Source organism: Wyeomyia smithii, chromosome 1 (genome assembly GCF_029784165.1).
Source record: "Wyeomyia smithii strain HCP4-BCI-WySm-NY-G18 chromosome 1, ASM2978416v1, whole genome shotgun sequence".
Lineage (NCBI taxonomy): Eukaryota > Metazoa > Arthropoda > Insecta > Diptera > Culicidae > Wyeomyia > Wyeomyia smithii.
The window spans coordinates 30602423-30621790 of NC_073694.1; the positions used below are offsets into that span (position 1 = coordinate 30602423).

At 41.7% G+C, this 19368-nt stretch overlaps 1 protein-coding gene across 4 annotated transcripts in view; it reads left to right on the plus strand.

Annotated features, from left to right (window-relative positions):
• The window catches only part of LOC129727606 (armadillo segment polarity protein), a 59760-nt gene that overhangs the window by 36423 nt on the left and 3969 nt on the right, over positions 1 to 19368 (plus strand). For all 4 annotated transcript variants that reach the window (XR_008728565.1, XR_008728566.1, XM_055685595.1 and 1 more), the window contains 2 exons: positions 17072 to 18702; positions 19092 to 19295. Coding sequence is in view for 2 of the 4 variants with exons in the window: in XM_055685595.1 (XP_055541570.1) it covers positions 17072 to 18702; positions 19092 to 19295 (1835 nt within the window). In the remaining 2 variants the exon portion in view is untranslated. The remainder of the gene's footprint in view (positions 1 to 17071; positions 18703 to 19091; positions 19296 to 19368) is intronic.

Sequence of the window (19368 nt, forward strand, 5' to 3'; positions counted from 1 at the left end):
TGATTATATTATTTTTCACCGTCGCTGACGTTTCAACGCGTTGTTTTGCCACTCAGCAAGCTGTTTCCAAAGCTGCAGAAGGATAATTGAAAATATTTTGACCTGAAAAATAAATTTTAGAGCCATAATGTCTTCAGAAAACTTGTTCCTTCAAATATTCTCAATTTTATAGAAAGCTATTTCATGATTAATCCTTCTGAAAAAGAGAAACGAATTTTATTTCTCACATGCTTGCATAAAAAACTACATTTTTGCGGCAAAGTTATTGCACATTTTATAAGAAACAACTTTGCCGCAGATATACTTCTATCTCCTCGTCGGGATGCGGTATATTTTTCCAAATCTGTATCACATTTCCAGTTCGCTTATTTTTCGCTCTCTTTACTTCACATACTGTCTGCTTAATGAACTTGCGTGTTAACGGGAAAAAGCCGTTGGTAAAAATAGTAATTTAGTTCGAAAAAAAAAAGATACTTCTATCTGCCGATGTATTTGCACGTCTGAATATTCGGAAGCACACCTGGAGACACCCCAACGGAGAGGCCTGCTCCCAGATCGACCACATGCTGATCGACGGCCGGCACTTCTCAGACGTCATAGATGTGCGGTCCTTTCGAGGGCCAAACATCGACTCGGATCATTATCTCGTGGTAGGCAAGATTCGCGCCCGGTTGTCCAATGTATTTAAATCGAGATCGGCGAGGAAGATACATCTGGACATCCAGAGGTTATCAGCGGAAGGAGTTGCTGCAGAGTATACTCGGAAAGTTGATAGACGGATCGGAGGACCAGCTGGAGTGGACCTGAACGAGCAGTGGAAGCACATCCATGATGCGGTCAGCGAAAAATCGCGAGAGGTGATAGGCATGACAACGGGAACCACGCGTAGTAGGTGGTTCGATGCTGAGTGCCTAGAGGTGACGGAGGAGAAGAATCGAGCCTACGCCAACACGTTAGTAGCAGCTAATCGTGTAACGCGTCAGATGCGGGAGAAATACCGGGAGGCAAGAGCTGCCGAAAGAGGCTTCATCGCCGTAAGAAACGTGAGCACTACGATCGCGTCCTCGCGGAGGCGGAGAATTGCTTCACCAGGCACGACACGAGGAGCTTCTATAGAACGATCAACGGAATCAGGAACCGGACCGTGCCAGTACCTGCCATGTGCAATGACAGGGAGGGGAACCTGATTACCGATAAAACGCAGGTGGCCAGGCGTTGGAAGCAACATTTCGAAGTGGTGTTGAACGGCGAGGAAGGGAGGAGAGTCGTCGAGGGGAACAGGATAGAAATTGGGGAGGACGGACAAGCTGTGGACCCACCAACATTGGACGAGGTGAAGAATGCTTGCAAAGAGCTAAAAAACAACAAAGCCGCTGGGAAGGACGGCTTACCGGCCGAACTTTTCAAAGTTGGGAGCGAGCGGCTGTGTAGTGCAATTCACCAGATTATCCTAAGGGTATGGTCCGAGGAAAAACTACCTACGGACTGGTTGGAAGGACTCATATGCCCTATCTACAAGAAGGGACATAGGCTCGACTGTAGTAATTATAGAGGCATAACCCTCCTCAATTCCGCTTACAAAATTCTCTCCCGTATCCTGTTCCAGCGATTGAGGCCGTTGCAGGAAGCCTTTGTTGGAGAATACCAATGCGGTTTTCGAGTGGGGCGATCTACAACGGACCAGATGTTCACCTTGAGACAGGTTCTCGACAAGTTTCGAAACACAACTTGCAGACGCATCATCTGTTCATAGACTTTAAGGCGGCGTACGACACAGTGAAACGCAACGAGCTTTGGCGAATAATGCTAGAACATGGTTCCCAACAAAACTAATTAAAGTGTTACGTGCGTCGCTTGACGGTTTCACATCATGCGTCAGGACAGCGGGCGAATTTTCGGACGCGTTTGTGACGTTGGATGGTCTGAAGCAAGGTGACGGGCTCTCGAACATGCTGTTCAACATAGCTTTGGAAGGTGCAATACGATGGGCAGGTGTGCAGAGGAGCGGCACCATCATCACTGAGTCTCACATGCTTCTGAGCTTTGCGGACGACATTGATACAATTAGTGTTAACCGTAGAGCAGTTGAGGAGGCCTTTACGGCTCTCAAAAGGGAAGCTGCGAGAATTGGACTCACCATAAACACTGCCAAAACGAAGTACATGGTGGCGGGCAGAGAGCGTGGTAGTTCTACGGGTGTTGGTGCTGCGGTGGAGATGGATGGGGATACTTTCGAATTGGTCGACGAATTTATTTATCTTGGTACTCTCGTGACATGTGACAACGAGGTGAGCCGCGAGGTGAAGAGGCGGATTGCGGCGGCGAATAGGGCTTATTACGGATTGCGTAGCCAGCTCAGGTCCCGTAGCCTACAGATCCGTACGAAATTTGCGCTCTATAGGACTCTGATCCTCCCGGTGGCGCTCTACGGACACGAATCGTGGACGTGGAAGGAGGCCGATCGACGAGCGCTTGGGGTCTTCGAGCGTAGAATCCTGCGATCAATACTCGGAGGCAAACTAGAGAACGGGGTGTGGCGCAGGCGCATGAATCACGAGCTGTACGAAGTATACAAACACGCTGATATTGTCAAGCTGATGAAACACGGCAGGTTACAGTGGGCTGGCCATGTAGCACGGATGGCGGATGAGCGACCGGCAAAGATAATGTTTAGTAGAGAACCGGATAGAGGCCGATGACTTCGAGGCAGACCGCGCACGCGCTGGATGTGTGCTGTCGACGAGGATGCCAGAGCAGCGGGTGTAAGGGGAGACTGGAGAGTAGCAGCCCAAGACCGAGTTTTGTGGAGACGTATTCTGGATTCGGCATAGGATCTTAATGATCTGTCGCCATAAAACAAACGAAACGAACGAACTTCTATCTGCCTACTTTAAAGGACTTTGTTGAAATTTTCTATAGGACACCCCTTGAAATAAATTATTTCGATATAACTTAGTGATTTCCTACACTTTTTCAATATTCTACGATGTTGATTGCTATAAAAACACACAATTCCACCGAAAAAAGTTTATTTTTATCTCTAATATTTTTTTTAGTAATTAAAGATTAACATTAAAATAACGCACTAATTTACTAACAGATACCTCTAAATTCGCAAAAATCAGCAGACAAAATCATTGGAGCATTATTTTAATGTAAATCTTCAATAACTAAAGAGATATAAGCGATAAAAAAATTTGCTTCGATAAAATTAAGTTCTTTGTTATAGCAAACAACATTGTAGAAAATCACCATAAAACGTTACATTGGAAAACAAATTATTTTAGGGGCATTCCACGAAAATCCATTCAAATAGACAGATAAATGTATGGTGTCTTCAGTAAAATTGTTTCTTATAAAATGTGCCATATGTTTGCCAAACAAAGTTGATTTTTATATGTAAAAATAAAGAAAGTAATATTCGTTTCTCACATTCAGGTTGATTAATCACGAAATTGTAACTTCCATGACCATAGGATAATAAATGGAACAACTTTGCTGAAGACTCCACTGTCCTAAATCATTTTTCTTTTGGGTCAAAGTAACGTTTTTGTAGCTTTAGGAACAGTGTGCTCTGTGCTGAATTTTTCGAATTTGGTATTATTTCCTGACCTTTAGAAGCATTTCACTACTATTCTATTCACATGGAATTTTTCTCTATTTTGAGCTCAACTTAAGAATATGGAATGTGGGTTTGCGTTTTTCTAAGCTCAATTCAGTATATTTTTTTTGCTTATTTTGCTAAATTATAACTTAATGGTATTTCGTTTCTGGCCTTTAGAAGCGTTTTCCTCCGATCTGAGCTCATTATCCCTCTAATATATTCTTGTCCAAATTTTTTTAATCACTTCATTACGAAAGACATACACTAAGCTTGATTCCACGATTCACGGTTTATGAGTTATGATATTTTAAATTCGATGATGATGTGTAAGCTAAAGGTATTTCCCAAACAATGAATTGTTCCCTTTAATAAGCTTTCAGCATTTTTAACATTGTTTTAGTTTGAATCGAACAAATTTATCCCAACGAAACACACGTACTTTATTTATACGCAAATACCTTAAATGCTCCGCAAGGAAGTCACATGGGATTAGTGCTCTTTTTGGTCAAATAGATCCATAAGCTGAAATTTCTTAATTTTTACTCATCCGTTACCAAACAGAAACTAGAAAAAAAAACAAATCTTGACTTGAAACACTGATGTAAACAAAAATTGACAACTTCCTTCCGGCATAATGGTTGTACTCCCTGCAATCTGGAAAACAACTAACTTCTCCCCCCTTCACACCCTCACGAACGAGGCCACATCAACGACCTTGGAGAACGTTCATCTTGTATCACAATCCGCTTTCCCTTGTATAACAATCGCTACCCAGTTCTTTGAAGTCCTAGTTAGCACATGCTACAATATTGACGTATGATATTCAATTAGGCACTCTTTTGCTCTCTAATGTATGCACATATCTTCGCTACACTGTCTGTGTGTGTGTGTTCGTATCACAACACAGCATCTATGACGACCTAGATGCATGCTATCTACACAGATCAGTGCGAGATGTAAAGCATTCTACCACCCGTCAAAACAATCCATAACTCGGAAAAGGTACCAACTAGTCAACCAACGGCAACAACGTGAATATGTGTTATTGCATGTGGAAGTACGGCTTTTTGATGGAGAGAGAAAGAAAGAGCTGTGCCACCCGCGCACAACACACCATTCATGGCTATGTAATTTTCATTATGAGTGTACCTCGCCTGATATTTTGAAAGTAACGCACAGAGCAGGCGGAAGATGCACGAGGTACAAGCCAGAGAGAAAGATCAAAGGGAATCCTAATCACGTTGATGACGATGCCGACAACGTCCTCCAGCGTCCCAGAAGTGACGGCTTTCTTTTTCCTTTTACTGTGCATCCACACCGACCTGATGGGTGTATGTGTGATTGGTGTTAGGGGGTGTGTTGTGGTAGGCAAGCCTTAAAAACTGATGAATGCTATTAGGGATAAAGAGATTTTCATAAGCGGCAGGGCCAGGAGAAAATCCTGAGGGCAGCCGGGAGAGTGGGAAATTTGTGTCCCTTTCATGTTGCTGCGACAAATGGCAGTCCGGCGGCTCTCCGGGTATGCGCTTGATCTTTTTGGCGTTTTTTAATGTCTCCGGACAGGGATTTGGCAGTGGAAATCGAAAAATCCGGGTAGAGACTCATCACAAAATATGGCTTCCGGCTTTGCTTTTCATTTTTTTTGTTTCCAAACGCTGATAATTAAAATGTCTCTTTGATTGAAAATTTATTCTGTGTTTCGCTTACAATAAACCTAAAAGGATTTTTCGATTTTAATAACTTACAATTTCTCCAGATTATTAATCCGTTTTCTGTTAAATCATGTCTAATTGCAAAAAGTTTTAAGATTTTTTCCGACTTCACTGAGGGTCATCAGGGTTACAAAATTTAACTAGCTCACTCTACTTCAAACTGAAGATTTTTTGCGGTTCGTACTCTTCTGTGGCAAGTTTGTTTGATGTTTCACTTTGTGTCATTACTAAATGTAATGTCTAAGCAAACAGTCTACTACTGCTGCTGCTACTGCTATGGACCTTTATCTTTACGTTTTCTCGCAGTATTACTGCTCCTTGCAAAGCAAACACGGATGGACGGCGGCAGAGTATCACTACCGAAAGCGGAAGATGACCATCCTTGAAGCATAACCACTCTCACCGGACCTCAAGTGGTCGCTTCGTTTTGCTTGATTAGAGCCAATTTAAGGACAAACCCGCCGGGCTAGGGCAGGGCTCACTCTAGTAGGATGCTCTGTGTGCGGTGGGATTTCTAAAAAGCTCTCAACACTTTAACTCCGATTTATCCAAGATTTTTTTCTATTATCTGTTTATGTTTTCGGCACATTTCCCGCAGGGAAACGGGCGCTGATCTTTTTACTAAGCCAGCAAAGAAAACTCCCACTCAGAGTGTGTTTGAGGGTTGGAGCTAGCTGAGACGCAAGCTTATTCCATAATACCCGAAATCGCTTTGCAGGCGGCAAAGTTGCACATCACACTTTTACTTTGAAGTCGTGCTCCGGATAACGGAAGCCCAAAGGTAAATATTTACAAGTTCCCCTTCGGTTTTTTGTGTGAGTGCTGCAAATCTGTGCTCCTTTGTTGGGTCGTTGTTCGGTGGTACATTGATTATTTCCGGAAGAGGAAAAAAAAGTTCACAGGGTTTAATGTTGCAAATATTACCATTCAAAATAAATTTCTAAAGAAGAAAAAAAATATATTCATCAATGCTAGCGCCGATCAGCCCAGGTTAGGTATATGAAATTTTCGTCCGTGATAATTCCCAAAAAACAATGAAAAGAGTGCACAGAAATGTAGTCAGGTTCGATTTAATCAAACCTTTTTCAAAAGAAGTTTGCAGGATAGTATTAACGATGCGGTGGTTTCAATTCCGTTCGTTTTCAGAAACCATTTTCATTTTGTATGTCTTGTCTGTTAATAATGCCGTTTCGATTTTATCATGTTAATAAAAAAACACTTTCCAGTGAATGTAGCGAGAGTGTGGATCAGAGGAAATGATGGAGGTTAAAAGTTTTTTGTTGAATAGCAAAGCTAACTAAAGATACTGATTTTTATCATTCATTCATTCATTCATCACGGGAGGATGGTTTTTTGACCGTGATAAAAGCGAAACAGCATTGTAGTATGTTTTATTATTCTAAATAACTTTTTATTTAATTTTTTTTAATTTGCTTGGAGACTCCAGCGCTTTTTTATTCCACCTTCTATGAGTTTAATGATTTTGCTTAAAAAATATTGAATTAGAAATTGATTATTAGTACTTCTTCAGGGGAAATTTCTTCTCCAATTGATTTTAAATTTCTACTCAAACACTTTAACTCCTGGATATTCAGAGAGACACCGTAAACCCTATCTTATGAGTTCAAAGTAACGTTCCATTTTACAATCCCGTAGTTAGGCACGGCACACACCAACCGAAGGGTAAAAGATCAAAGGAACTCAACCCGGGCAAGAGAATGCGTATTGTTTGTTAAGTCGGTCGTGGAGGAAGAAATCAACTTTGCGCACTGCCAAGAGGTTCCAACCATCACATTTTGCTTCCCTTCCATTGATTCTTCAAATACACTCCTTTTCCACTGAAACAAGGGTGTTCGCTATCAGACCGGCCCACTTGCCGCAGCGATATTACTACAAGGGTTACCATGTAAATGTACGCCACCTTCAAGTGGCTGTGAAGGTGTCGAATTGCTTCATTTCGAACTCGTTCATGAAGGTGGAAATTCACCGTCGAGGGAAGCTTTGTGGAAATTTTTCCTCGCATCAGTATTTATCCAGTTACAAAGTAATAAAAGTTCTAAAATTTCAATTTATTCTTTTTTGCTAATTATTTCAATCAGTTCCCGACAAGCCACCCGCAACAATTGCGAGTGAAATAATGAAACAATTTGCAACTGAACGGGATCGACCTTGCCTATTAGCATTCTTGACCGCAGCATGATTTATTCATGGGATTCGTTGTGTTGGGTTTTACGAAACGTAACTCGGTAGTAATATGGTGTGTTTTTTACACCTATCACTATCCGCGGAACTGTTCTGTGGAACAGGGAGAAAGATGTTGAATTAATTTCACTCCCATTCGAACGCACGAGTGTTCGTTCATTGTTCATCGCGGAGACGTTCTGACTCCCTGCCCCTCAAGTGTCGGCGGACGACCAGCGGAAAGCAACCCTTCTCGTCGCGCGGTGCGCCGGGCGGGCTGGTGCATCCCTTCCGATTGCGAAAGCATTCGTCTGCGTTCCCGACAGGGCCTATAATTACGAAATACACACGTTTTCGCTTTGATGTCCTTGTCTTTCTAGGGGTTACTGATGGGAAACCCGGCCGCCTGTATTGCTTTCATAATGAATGAATGAATGAATGCGAAATGCGGAAGCCCGTAGGGTTGCACCCGCTCTCGGTTGTTGTTGTTGTTGGTTGGCCCCGGGGTTGGTCGGTCACGGTACGCACTACAGTTTTTTTTAGGACAACTTGAAGTGCTACGATGGCCTTGCGTACAGGTTGTTGCCTGCATATTGCCTAGAGGGCGGGAAACTCCAGAAAAAAACGATCATTCGATCCTGGAATGAATACTTACTTAGTAAGAGATTTTTGTTTTCACTTGGTCATCAAAATGGTTGAAATTCGCTTCTTCAGAAAAAAACACAAAAGTTGGTTGACGTCGACTACGTTAATCACGTTAAACCAGTTATTCACGGCATGAGCGATTCGATTTGTACTCTATTTTGTTGGTATGTACTAAAAGCCCCTCGGTACAAAATGGTGAAACAAATGTTGAACTACTTCAGTTTGTCTTCAAGGTTTCGAGAAGCACCGTTCATGTTTCGCTACTATTCACTGGTATACACAGTACTTGCCACAAGTTTTGAATCGCTTCACTGAGTATTTCAAGACCCACTTTGAATATTGCACCCCGAAAAGTTTAGCATCACCTACAATGGGCAGATTTATGCAACTCTTTTTCGTGATTTCAAAAAGTTATTCAGAAGACTAAAACACGTAATGAGGAAAAAAAACAAAACTCAAATAAGAAAAAAATCGAAAACAAAAGGTTATGTAAGAGCCGATTCACAATACAAGGTTCTCCTGAAAATTTTAAAGGTCCACAACTTTTCTGGGGCGTCTCTTCAAGGGTTTTAAGAACGGAACTTGATGAGTGGGAGAGGATGGGCATGAAAGGAAATTGGAATGCAGTAGCTTGCTTACGACAGTCAAAACAAAATTTATAAAACCGATCTGTGGAAAATTCGTGGCATTTCTCAGGCACAACAAAAAGATCTATATACGATGACAAAACTTTGAACCAGCCTTCGTTTTGCTCATCTTGATCTAAAAGAGAAAACAATTTTCTCCCCTCTCAACAACTGTGAGCTTACATTTCATCTGCTGTTGACAGAGCGCAGAGTAGTGGTTTCGCTGGCGAATAAACTCTCTTAGTTTACAGAGCAAAAGCTCAGTACAACTCCTGTAAATAGCTCACCCACACACGCAAGATAAGTGAAATGAATTGCTCAGCGAATATCTGAGAATTACGTTACTGTTCTCATCGCTCTGTGGTGTGATAAAAACAGTATGAAATCGAAGGTTTTGCCAGAATACGCACCCATGGTGAGTTCTGAATCTTTCTATAGTATTAAATCCAAATACTGTTAGAATGTGGCTTGAATGTGAACCTACACGTTTTGTTCTTTGGCCAACTTCTCTTTTAGTAACTAAGAAGCTAACGAAAACTGTTCCTTCTTAAACTGAGAGAGAAAACAAGGATTTACACCTCGCTTGCGATGATTGTGAGTGGAAATGAGTTCTGCGACTGAAATACTCTACGACTAAATGTGGTTAGTTTCTCATTCTGTTTGAGAAATAGTCTAGGCGACATCCATAAATTACGTAACGTGTCCAATTTTTGGACCCTCACCCTCCATTTGTAACGAAACGTAACGCCAACGCTTACCCCCCCCCCCCCATAAAAATTACGTAACGCTGTTGAAGAATTTAACTAATAAAAATGCTAGTTTTTGGAGAGACTCCTCAGAGATTTTTCGATACGTAACGCTGGTCTTACCTCCCCCTCTCCCCTGTGTAACAAATCGTAACGCTCAAGAATACCCCGCTCCCTCCTATGAGCGTTACGTAATTTATGGATGCCGCCCTAGTTTTCCAAGGCGTTTGCGGGTAGAAAAGGGGATAAGAGCAAAAACCAAGCGAGTGAATGAAGCTACGTAACACCTACTCTGCGAATGCCGAGTATTAATACAATACAAACTGCGTGTCCTCGGTAAACGATTCCTAAGTCCTACTTCATTCGAAATTTGGTGCCTGACTGGGATATATGCGCAAATCAAATTGGACACAATAGTTATTGCCCAGAGTAAGGCGGAGCATACCACAATAGATCTACTATCAAGCGTAGTGATTCAGTCTCCTACAGAAAAGAAGAAAAAAAAAGAAACCAGAAAAGATAAAAATTTATATACCTTTTTGGTCGAGAAAAATGAGGGAAGTTTGAATCTATTTTTAAGTGCATAGCACCATTTTCAATGCATTAAAGGGATATTTTTCTGAAAGAACAGTTTATCAACAACAACAAAATACGTTTGATTTTGAGATATACCAATTATTACTGAAGTGATGGCCGTTTCCCCGAAACGCTATTTTTTGCAGAGGCTTGCGGTGATCCTGATAGAGACTCAGCGGGTCAACCGAAATAAAAAAACTCATATTATTCAGGGTGGCCACTCTACCGGGAAAAACGGGAAAAGCGGGGAAAAGCCGGGAATTTCAAATTACCGGGGAAAAAATGCGGGAAATTAGGCTTCACGCCGGGAAAATCCTCCTCCTTCATGTCTGCTGTTTCATTTTCTCCACAGTTTCTGAAGAAATGTCAACATGAAAACCTGTTTTTTTGCACGATTACCTAACTGTCATGATTCTGCCGGTTAGGAGAAAGCTGGTTGTTGGTTTCAACCAAAGCCGACAGCGGCTTCGCAGCAAGATCTACGTCAAATAAAATCTTGGTCAGGTGTATAAATTTACTGTTCCGTAACTTATATTGTCAGATTTTTAAAGAAGCGAAAAAGTAATCAGTGTCGCGGGAGGCGTATTGAAACTTCTTATGAATAATGTTCAACATCGCATCGGGTAGAATCCGGTCAAAAGTCAGATAGGACCGGAAACTTCGAGTCTCGATTTTATTTCGAACCGGACCGGAACGGAGATACCCGGTTTGTACTTCTCGATTTTTGATGTGATTTAATCACAAGCAGCACATTTAATTGCATTTGCAAGTGACATACTTTAAAGAGAATATGTATATATCAATTATTGTTAACAAACTGTGTTCGTCTGTCATGTTGCAGGAACGTTGATAATATAAATAATCAAGACTCTGTTATTTTCAACATTCTCCTCATTAAGTGTTTCGCAGAAAAAAAGTAGTTTTTTTTATTCTGTGTTCGACCTTTTCACTACTGAATTTTGTTGGGAAAAGTCGCCACCTTGAAGAGCTTTTTCTCAGATCTCAGATTTTTCTATATAAAAAACAAACAGTAACTAATAATATTTTTTTTCAAATTGTTTATTCAGAGTGTCAGTTGTATTCATTTTACGGACCATGAGAAAATTTCATATACATTCCATTGGCCCCAGCTCGAAAATTTTGTGTCAGGGTCGAAGTTTTTTGAAAAAAAAATTGTTTTGGAAGAACAGATCTCAACGTTTCATGCATTTTGCAAAATGCATCTTGCCAGTTTCATGTGCATTTTTTCATTGGTCACTCTGAGGCTCTTCTTTCCAAAGTCCGCTTGAAATTTCGCCTGAGGACATTTTTCGAGAAGACAAAACCTCTATGCCGCAACTCTTTAATTTATCCCATGCATTTCATTGGCATCCTGATACAGAAGCACTGCAAGCTCGAGAGTAGGTTGACTGAGAAAGATCAGAAGGAAGCAAGAAAGCGCGAGAAGGCGAAGATTGTCAACGATTTGGAGATAAAGACGGCGAAAATTGTGCAAACTTGTGTGTGGAAACTTCGACGAACAGCTAAAAACGATGAAGGAGAAATGTTTTTCATAGTTTTGTAACACTATTTTTGCAAGGCATAAATAAGCATGTGAAAATAATTTTTTTCTCATATGTTTCAAAAGTAAAACACCGGGAAATTTTATAAAATATCATCGGGGAAAACCGGGAAAAACCGGGGAATCGAAAGTTGATATTGAGTGGCCACCCTGATTATTTCATTAGTTTAGAAGTGTGCCGTAGTTTTCTCGCAATCAGGATCACGGCAAGGCATTTTTCGGAATACACTATTCCGAGATAATCGCGTGTAAAGTTTCGTGGTGAGGCGCGCTGCAAATCGCTCTAACCTTCTTCCTATTGCTCAGATCTTCATGAAAATTTGTGACAATGTTCTGAAGATGTTGTATTTGAAGATAATGCAATAAAATTTTTTTAGGTTTTTTGAAAACTAAAAAGGTATATAACCCCTTAACTCAAGTGTTCTTAAGAGCTCAATTGCACCCTGAGATCCTGAGATCTGATTATAGTTACTTTACATCACGGATTCGCATTTCCATTTCGCATCAGAATGTCTATTAAGAAATATGTCGCACATTGATGATTAGCAAAAAGCGTTATTCAATGAATTATATACTTTATACAGATATCTCATACTCTGCGTATGTAGTTCAAATGTAAATGTATTTCTAAAGAGTTTAGGTAGGGCATAATACATTTTTTATAAAGCATGCGGCGAAGGCGCATAATCGATTGCAAGAAACCGAGGCTGCGTCTATTTGGCCTCTCGTTCATTCAACCTCACGTCCACTCGTCCTAACGTCCATTCGTCCTGACGTCCACTCGTCCTGACGTCCACTAGTCCTCACGTCCACTCGTCCTCACGTCCACTCGCCCTCACGTCCACTCATCCTCACGTCCACTCGTCCTCACGTCCACTCGTCCTCACGTCCACTCGTCCTCACGTTCATTCAGCCTTGCGTCCATTCGCCTACCGTCCATTATGCCTCGCGTCTGTATGCTTAACGGGGTGACACGATGACAACAGTAATAAATTCCAAATTTAAAAACAAACATTCGAAGGAGCAGAGTAACGCCTCTAAAACCAGCAAAGAAATGATCCCAAATTAGTTAAAAAACCAGTAAAATGTCAAACTTAAGGCAAAACTGTATCAAACCTAATTCAAAACGCATTAAAATTCTCGTGAATGTGACTTAAAACATCTGAAAATATTTCGAAAGGCATGAAGGAATGAATTCCCAATTCAGCTCAGAATAGTTGGAAAACGTGTATTAAGGATAGAAGAAAAAACAAGAATGGAAACAATGTTTGAAGGAGCTATAATCAGATAGAAAAATTACAAACAGAATGTCAAAATATAACCCAAAAAGGCTTAAAATTATAGGAGAAGTACAGAATAAAAATTCTTCTAGATATATATTTTAAAATTCCTCTAAAAACGGATGTAGCAAACGAGTTTTTCTGAAAAATGCTCGAGAACGCCCCTGAAATCAAGAAGAAATAACAAGAAAAAAAGAAAATGATCTTAAATTTGGTTCAACTTATAAAGTAATTCTAGCGAGAGGAAAAGGCCGAAATAAAATAGCAAATTTGAATGCAATTGCTTAGTTAAAAGTGCCACAAAGAGTTAAAACAAAGTTAATGGAAAATGATTTTGAAATAACCTCAAAAAACATAAACATATTTCTATCAAAGGGAGAAAACAAAAAAGAAATATCTTATTCTACTTGAAACTCTTGAATGGTTCTAAAAATGTGCTCAACATATCTGAAGAACCTTTAAAAAGCGAAGATGCCACAGAGAAAATGATTAAAAATTTATCCAAAACAAAGCTGACAACAACACTAAAACCAAATTATCTGTAGAATTGTTATCACGGGTCAATATATATTTTCTCTCCCCCTCCTGTAGACAAGTCTGGACTTCCTGATTTGTAAAATTAGATGCTCAAAAGAAAAATCGGAATCGGGAAAAAATCGGTATTCACGCTCCACATTCTGGTCAAAAGGGTGCCTTTGAGTATTATCTTCCAAGAGGAAAATATACGTGCAAAATTTGAAGTATTCATTTTTCACATTGGCTCATTTCTCTAATGCGAAAATCAAAAAGGGAAAACGTCGAGATCGTGCTACAAGCATGACTAAAGTCTGTATAAAAAAGGACATTTCTCAGCAAAAAAAAGCGCACGTTTTATCTAATTTTTTTTGTTAGGAAAATTTATTTAAATCCTATGGTTTTACTCACGACCAGCACCTGCACGTAAGTCCAAATAGCACCACTTCCCGTTTGCACCAGATCACGCCATTAGACGAAAAAAAGCAAAATAAATTTTACTTAACGCTAGAGGCTAAACTAATTGGCATTTACGTGGGCATTTAATTGACATTTACAAAATCCGATCCGAAATGACGCCAAGTAAATAGCAATGTCGGTTTTTTAATTTAAATTTTTAAAGAAAATTATTCGTCAACCAAGCCTTCTCGGACACAAATTCACCGAACAAATGTTACTGCAGGGGCAGTACGAATATTGTCATTTGGTATCTTCTTGCTGTTGACCCGTACAGTTATGGACGGTCTTCGTAGCATTTTTGTTTTCGCTATCCTGCGATATCTTCACGCCGCAAAACCACATCAGTAATACCGTAGTATAAAATGTTGTGACAAAACACTAACGAGAAGTTGAAGAAGACACGTGTTTCTTGAAATTGCTAAAGATTATAGTAGTTATACTATGTATAGACAAAAAACCAAAAACCTGTTGCTTAAAATGGGATTAACTGTCAACTGATAACAGGAAAAAGAAAATGACATCTGGTCTGCACTACGCTTCGTCTCCTAGGATTTAGTGCAAAGTTCACCCAAAATCCCACACCCCTCACTCTGCAAGAAAGCTGCTGCTGCTGCTGGTGAAGCGCAATTGATCAATTTGTACACTAAAACGGTTTACAAAGGGAGTATGGCATTAGAAATATCAATTACTGTGTAATTACGACAATGGCAAACCGTCTCACCGCGAAGGGACAACTCCGCAAGGGGGTCCCTTGAACTATTATAGCATCGCTCCGGGCGAAACCGACAGGAGACCATCGATATGGTACAACCACTTTTTCCCACCCCCTTACAGTTTAAGCAGTACCGTCAGATGGGGTGTTGCTGTTGCATAACTTTCTACCGGATTGATCAGAAAACTAATTTAAAGGTTCAGAGTAACACCATGCTAACGTACAAAACTATAAAGGATTTTAAATCTTGTCATCGAGATCAGACTTGTATTTACAGGCGTATCGCCAAACTGGAAACGGATCACACGGTTCCTGTATGGAGATGATGCCGATGACAAATATGTATGCCCTCTCTGCAAAAAAGGGAACTGTCACTCGTGACATCCGCCCGTAGGCTTTGGAAAAAAAGATAAAAGTAAATATTGTGCAGATAATAAAAAAGAACTATGCGCTGTAGCGGTATATCAAGGCACCCTTCAGGGATCACGTTTTCGGTAGAACAGGCTAGGCTAGACGGCTGAAGGACTTCGTGTGTTTCTCGAGATTAAAGCAATTTAGGCGAGAAGCAGAGGGGTCGGGTGCTCTAAGGGAACGGAACAAAAACCTACATTATGGCGAAGGGTGTGCTCATATAATGATGCTGTTCTTGCGTGCCGGGCTGCTCACGTGTTGGCGTAAATGATGAAGATGTTTTCCTCTGTTGGACCTTTCTCATGACGAGGGGTGCGACCGCTAACCGGAACATGACAAATATTTGTCATAAAGTTCATAATTGCCGCGATGCGTACGATCAATTTTGTATGGTTAACTGGTGGCAGATAGTGAGAAACAGGTGCGACTGCAGGGCGGATGTTCTGGTTAGGTAAAGTTGGAATGCGTCGAAATGACGCGAGTCATTTTGCTGACAACGGGGACAATTGGTTAAAAATTGGGTGACATATTAAATGCTTGCAGATGCAATGAATAAAAAATTAAACAAAAATTTTGAACGCTTATAAGGCCGTCTAATGAATAAATTATTAATCAGACATTGGCACTAATAAAAAACACCACAATTAAAAGAAACGCGACAAAACAATGACGAATTACCTCACAGTGACTGATTTCACTTCAATCCATTTTGTTGGGCTAATCCAAACAGGAACATAAATAATTGATTTCATCACCATTATGTCTTAACCACCGGAAAGATCATACCAATCCAAGTTGTATCCGATGTAATTATCGTGATTTCTGCCCAACATCGGCCTCTTCTTTCTCCCACAACAAGATACAATTGTGCTCCCCAGAAGAAAGCAAACGTCTTGAAAGGAGGCACTTCAGAACCGTATCGACTGAAGAGGAGTGCCGTCAAGAGACGCGAAAAGCCAAACATTATAACGAGAATTAGCTCACCCTCTTTCGCGCGCCTCCAATAGGTCTACCGGAAAACGTCAAACCACTCTCGGTCTGAGGACATTGTCAAGAGCTGTCGTTATTATTTATTTGTCCATGATTAAACGCTCGGAAAAGCAGACATCCTGCCTAAACTCACTCGCAAGACGTTTTCCAGTGCGGTCCTCCATCATCATCGTCTTTGTTCGTCCAGCTTCGACCTTCGAAAGAATAGGAAATAATTTAATAACAAAGAGATTATCCAACGAGAAGCCGACTCCCAAGGGGGCTTCCCACGATTTGCTTTGGTCAACTATACCAACACCCACTCCCTGTTTTATTGTGACAACGAGCGAAAATTCTACCTCAGCATCGGATTCAATCAGAGAAGGAAACCTTCCTCCGCTAACGCTCAAAAGAATTATCTTCTTATCCTACTTAGCTGGTTTGTTTGTGTCGCTTTTTACATTTCCGTCTGAAGAAACATACAAGCAGATGTATGTTTGCCTGGTTCAACCTGTCTCTATTGGGATCCTTTGTGCCCCCCGTTTTCGTCCGTCGTTCAGAGCCAATGGATATTGATGCGTTCGAAGGGGGAAGATTGCTTTCTCATTTTTCGCCTCATGAAATTCAAAGGATATTGAAATGAGAACCTGTTATTCATGCCAAGCACTTAACGTCATTACAAATGTCGCTTCCTTCAGGCATATCAGAATGTCTTTTTTTTTCATCCAAGAATCTAGCGGTAGTTGAATATTTATGACATACGAACGCGATTTAATTTACAGCCTTATCAATCGCTACCGGTGTCACATTGTAAAGGAAATTATGACATCAAAGGTTCCATATAATTTGCGAAGCATAATCACAGAGTTGTGCAACATATCGGTAAACGTCAATTCAATTGAAACCTCACAATACCTGCTAAAAACTAATTGTACCTTAAATCTATCCCTCGATGCGATAGTTCGTACGTGGTGACAACCCCGCTAGCATAGAGACATTATCGCCAGACATGCTATTAACGAATAAATTATTAACCGCTTTTCTTTTGTGTCCTTTCTTTTTTCTTTCATAAACAGTGTCACACAATCCCTACAACACATCGGACATGCCGATGCCCTCGGCAAAGGAGCAAACACTGATGTGGCAGCAAAACTCCTACATGAGTGATTCCGGCATCCATTCGGGTGCGGTCACACAGGTGCCCTCGCTGAGCGGCAAAGACGACGAGATGGAAGACGACCCACTGATGTTCGACATGGATCAGGGTTTTTCGCAGAACTTCACACAGGACCAGGTGGACGATATGAACCAACAGCTGAGCCAGACCCGCTCCCAACGTGTCCGGGCTGCCATGTTTCCCGAGACACTCGAGGAGGGCATCGAGTTCCCCTCTACCCAATTTGACCCACAACAGCCGACGGCGGTTCAGCGTTTGTCCGAACCGTCTCAGATGCTAAAGCATGCTGTGGTGAATCTGATCAATTATCAGGACGATGCGGATCTGGCCACTCGGGCAATTCCCGAGTTGATTAAGTTGTTGAACGACGAAGATCAGGTCGTGGTCTCCCGAACAGCGATGATGGTCCATCAGTTGTCCAAGAAGGAAGCTTCACGTCACGCCATTATGAACAGCCCACAAATGGTCGCCGCTTTGGTACGAGCTCTGTCCCAAAGTAATGATCTTGAAACAACTAAGGGAGCCGTGGGAACGCTGCATAATTTATCACACCACCGTCAAGGTTTGCTGGCAATTTTCAAATCAGGTGGCATTCCTGCCTTGGTGAAGCTTCTGTCCTCACCGGTCGAATCCGTACTGTTCTACGCCATCACAACACTTCACAATCTGCTGCTGCACCAGGACGGTAGCAAAATGGCGGTCCGTTTGGCCGGTGGCTTGCAGAAGATGGTTGCTCTGTTGCAGCGTAACAATGTCAAATTTCTGGCCATTGTAACCGATTGCCTGCAAATCCTTGCCTACGGCAACCAGGAAAGTAAACTGATTATTCTCGCTTCCACTGGACCGATCGAACTGGTCCGTATTATGCGTTCATACGACTACGAGAAGCTTCTCTGGACGACCTCTCGCGTACTGAAGGTACTGTCCGTGTGCTCTAGCAACAAGCCGGCAATCGTCGAAGCCGGTGGCATGCAAGCTTTGGCTATGCACTTGGGCAACCCATCACAGCGACTCGTTCAAAATTGTCTATGGACACTGCGTAATCTATCAGATGCTGCCACAAAGGTTGACGGATTGGAAACTCTGTTGTCCGGTCTGGTTACTGTACTCGGTTCGTCCGACGTCAACGTCGTAACATGTGCCGCTGGTATCCTGTCCAATTTGACTTGTAACAACCAGCGCAATAAGGTTACCGTTTGCCAGGTGGGTGGTGTGGAGGCACTTGTCGGTACCATCATCAACGCAGGCGATCGCGAAGAAATTACCGAACCAGCCGTCTGCGCACTGCGTCATCTCACATCGCGCCATCCGGAGTCGGAATCCGCGCAGAACATCGTACGCAATGGTTACGGGCTACCGGTGATCGTTAAGCTGCTCAATCCGCCTTCCCGCTGGCCGCTGATCAAGGCCGTTATCGGGCTGATTCGTAACTTGGCCCTCTGCCCGTTGAATGCAGCTCCGCTGCGTGAGAATGGGGCCATTCATCTGCTGGTGCGGTTGCTATTCAAGGCCTTCCAGGATACGCAAAGGGTGAGTAGTGCATTATGTTAGAGACCGGGTTCGATTTTCCGTTACTTCTTTAAGAAATCATTAAACATAAAAAAATGTCAACTCAAGTCCTTTTTGTCCCTTTCCGGATTATTAACTTGGAATTATTTATTGTCAAAGTTAAAGGTACAGAATAAAAAAAAACACACTAGAACAGTCTAAAAATAGGGAATTCAATTTTTTCTCAAAAGACCTTCCAGCAACATAATTCACACTAAGGCGTTAATAATTTTGATGAATGATAATAATTCACGAAGCTAAGAATAAATGTCGCCAGCCCCAGCAGTGCGGCCATGCTGCTGGAATTTAACACCTTTAGATTAGAATAAAAATAAAAAATAAACATTTTTCATTCGGGTTTTTTTTTCCAGCAACGGTCATCGGTTGCCACCAACGGATCCCAGCCACCGGGTGCGTACGCTGATGGCGTCCGCATGGAAGAGATAGTGGAAGGCACGGTCGGTGCCTTGCACATCCTCTCGAAGGAGGATCTCAACCGGCAGCTCATTCGCCAGCAGAATGTGATTCCGATTTTCGTGCAGCTACTATTCTACAACGACATCGAAAATATTCAGGTACGAATTTACGTTTTTTTTTGGATAAAGTTTCTCGCCAATGCCACTGTTAAAATTCCCGGGATGCGCACAT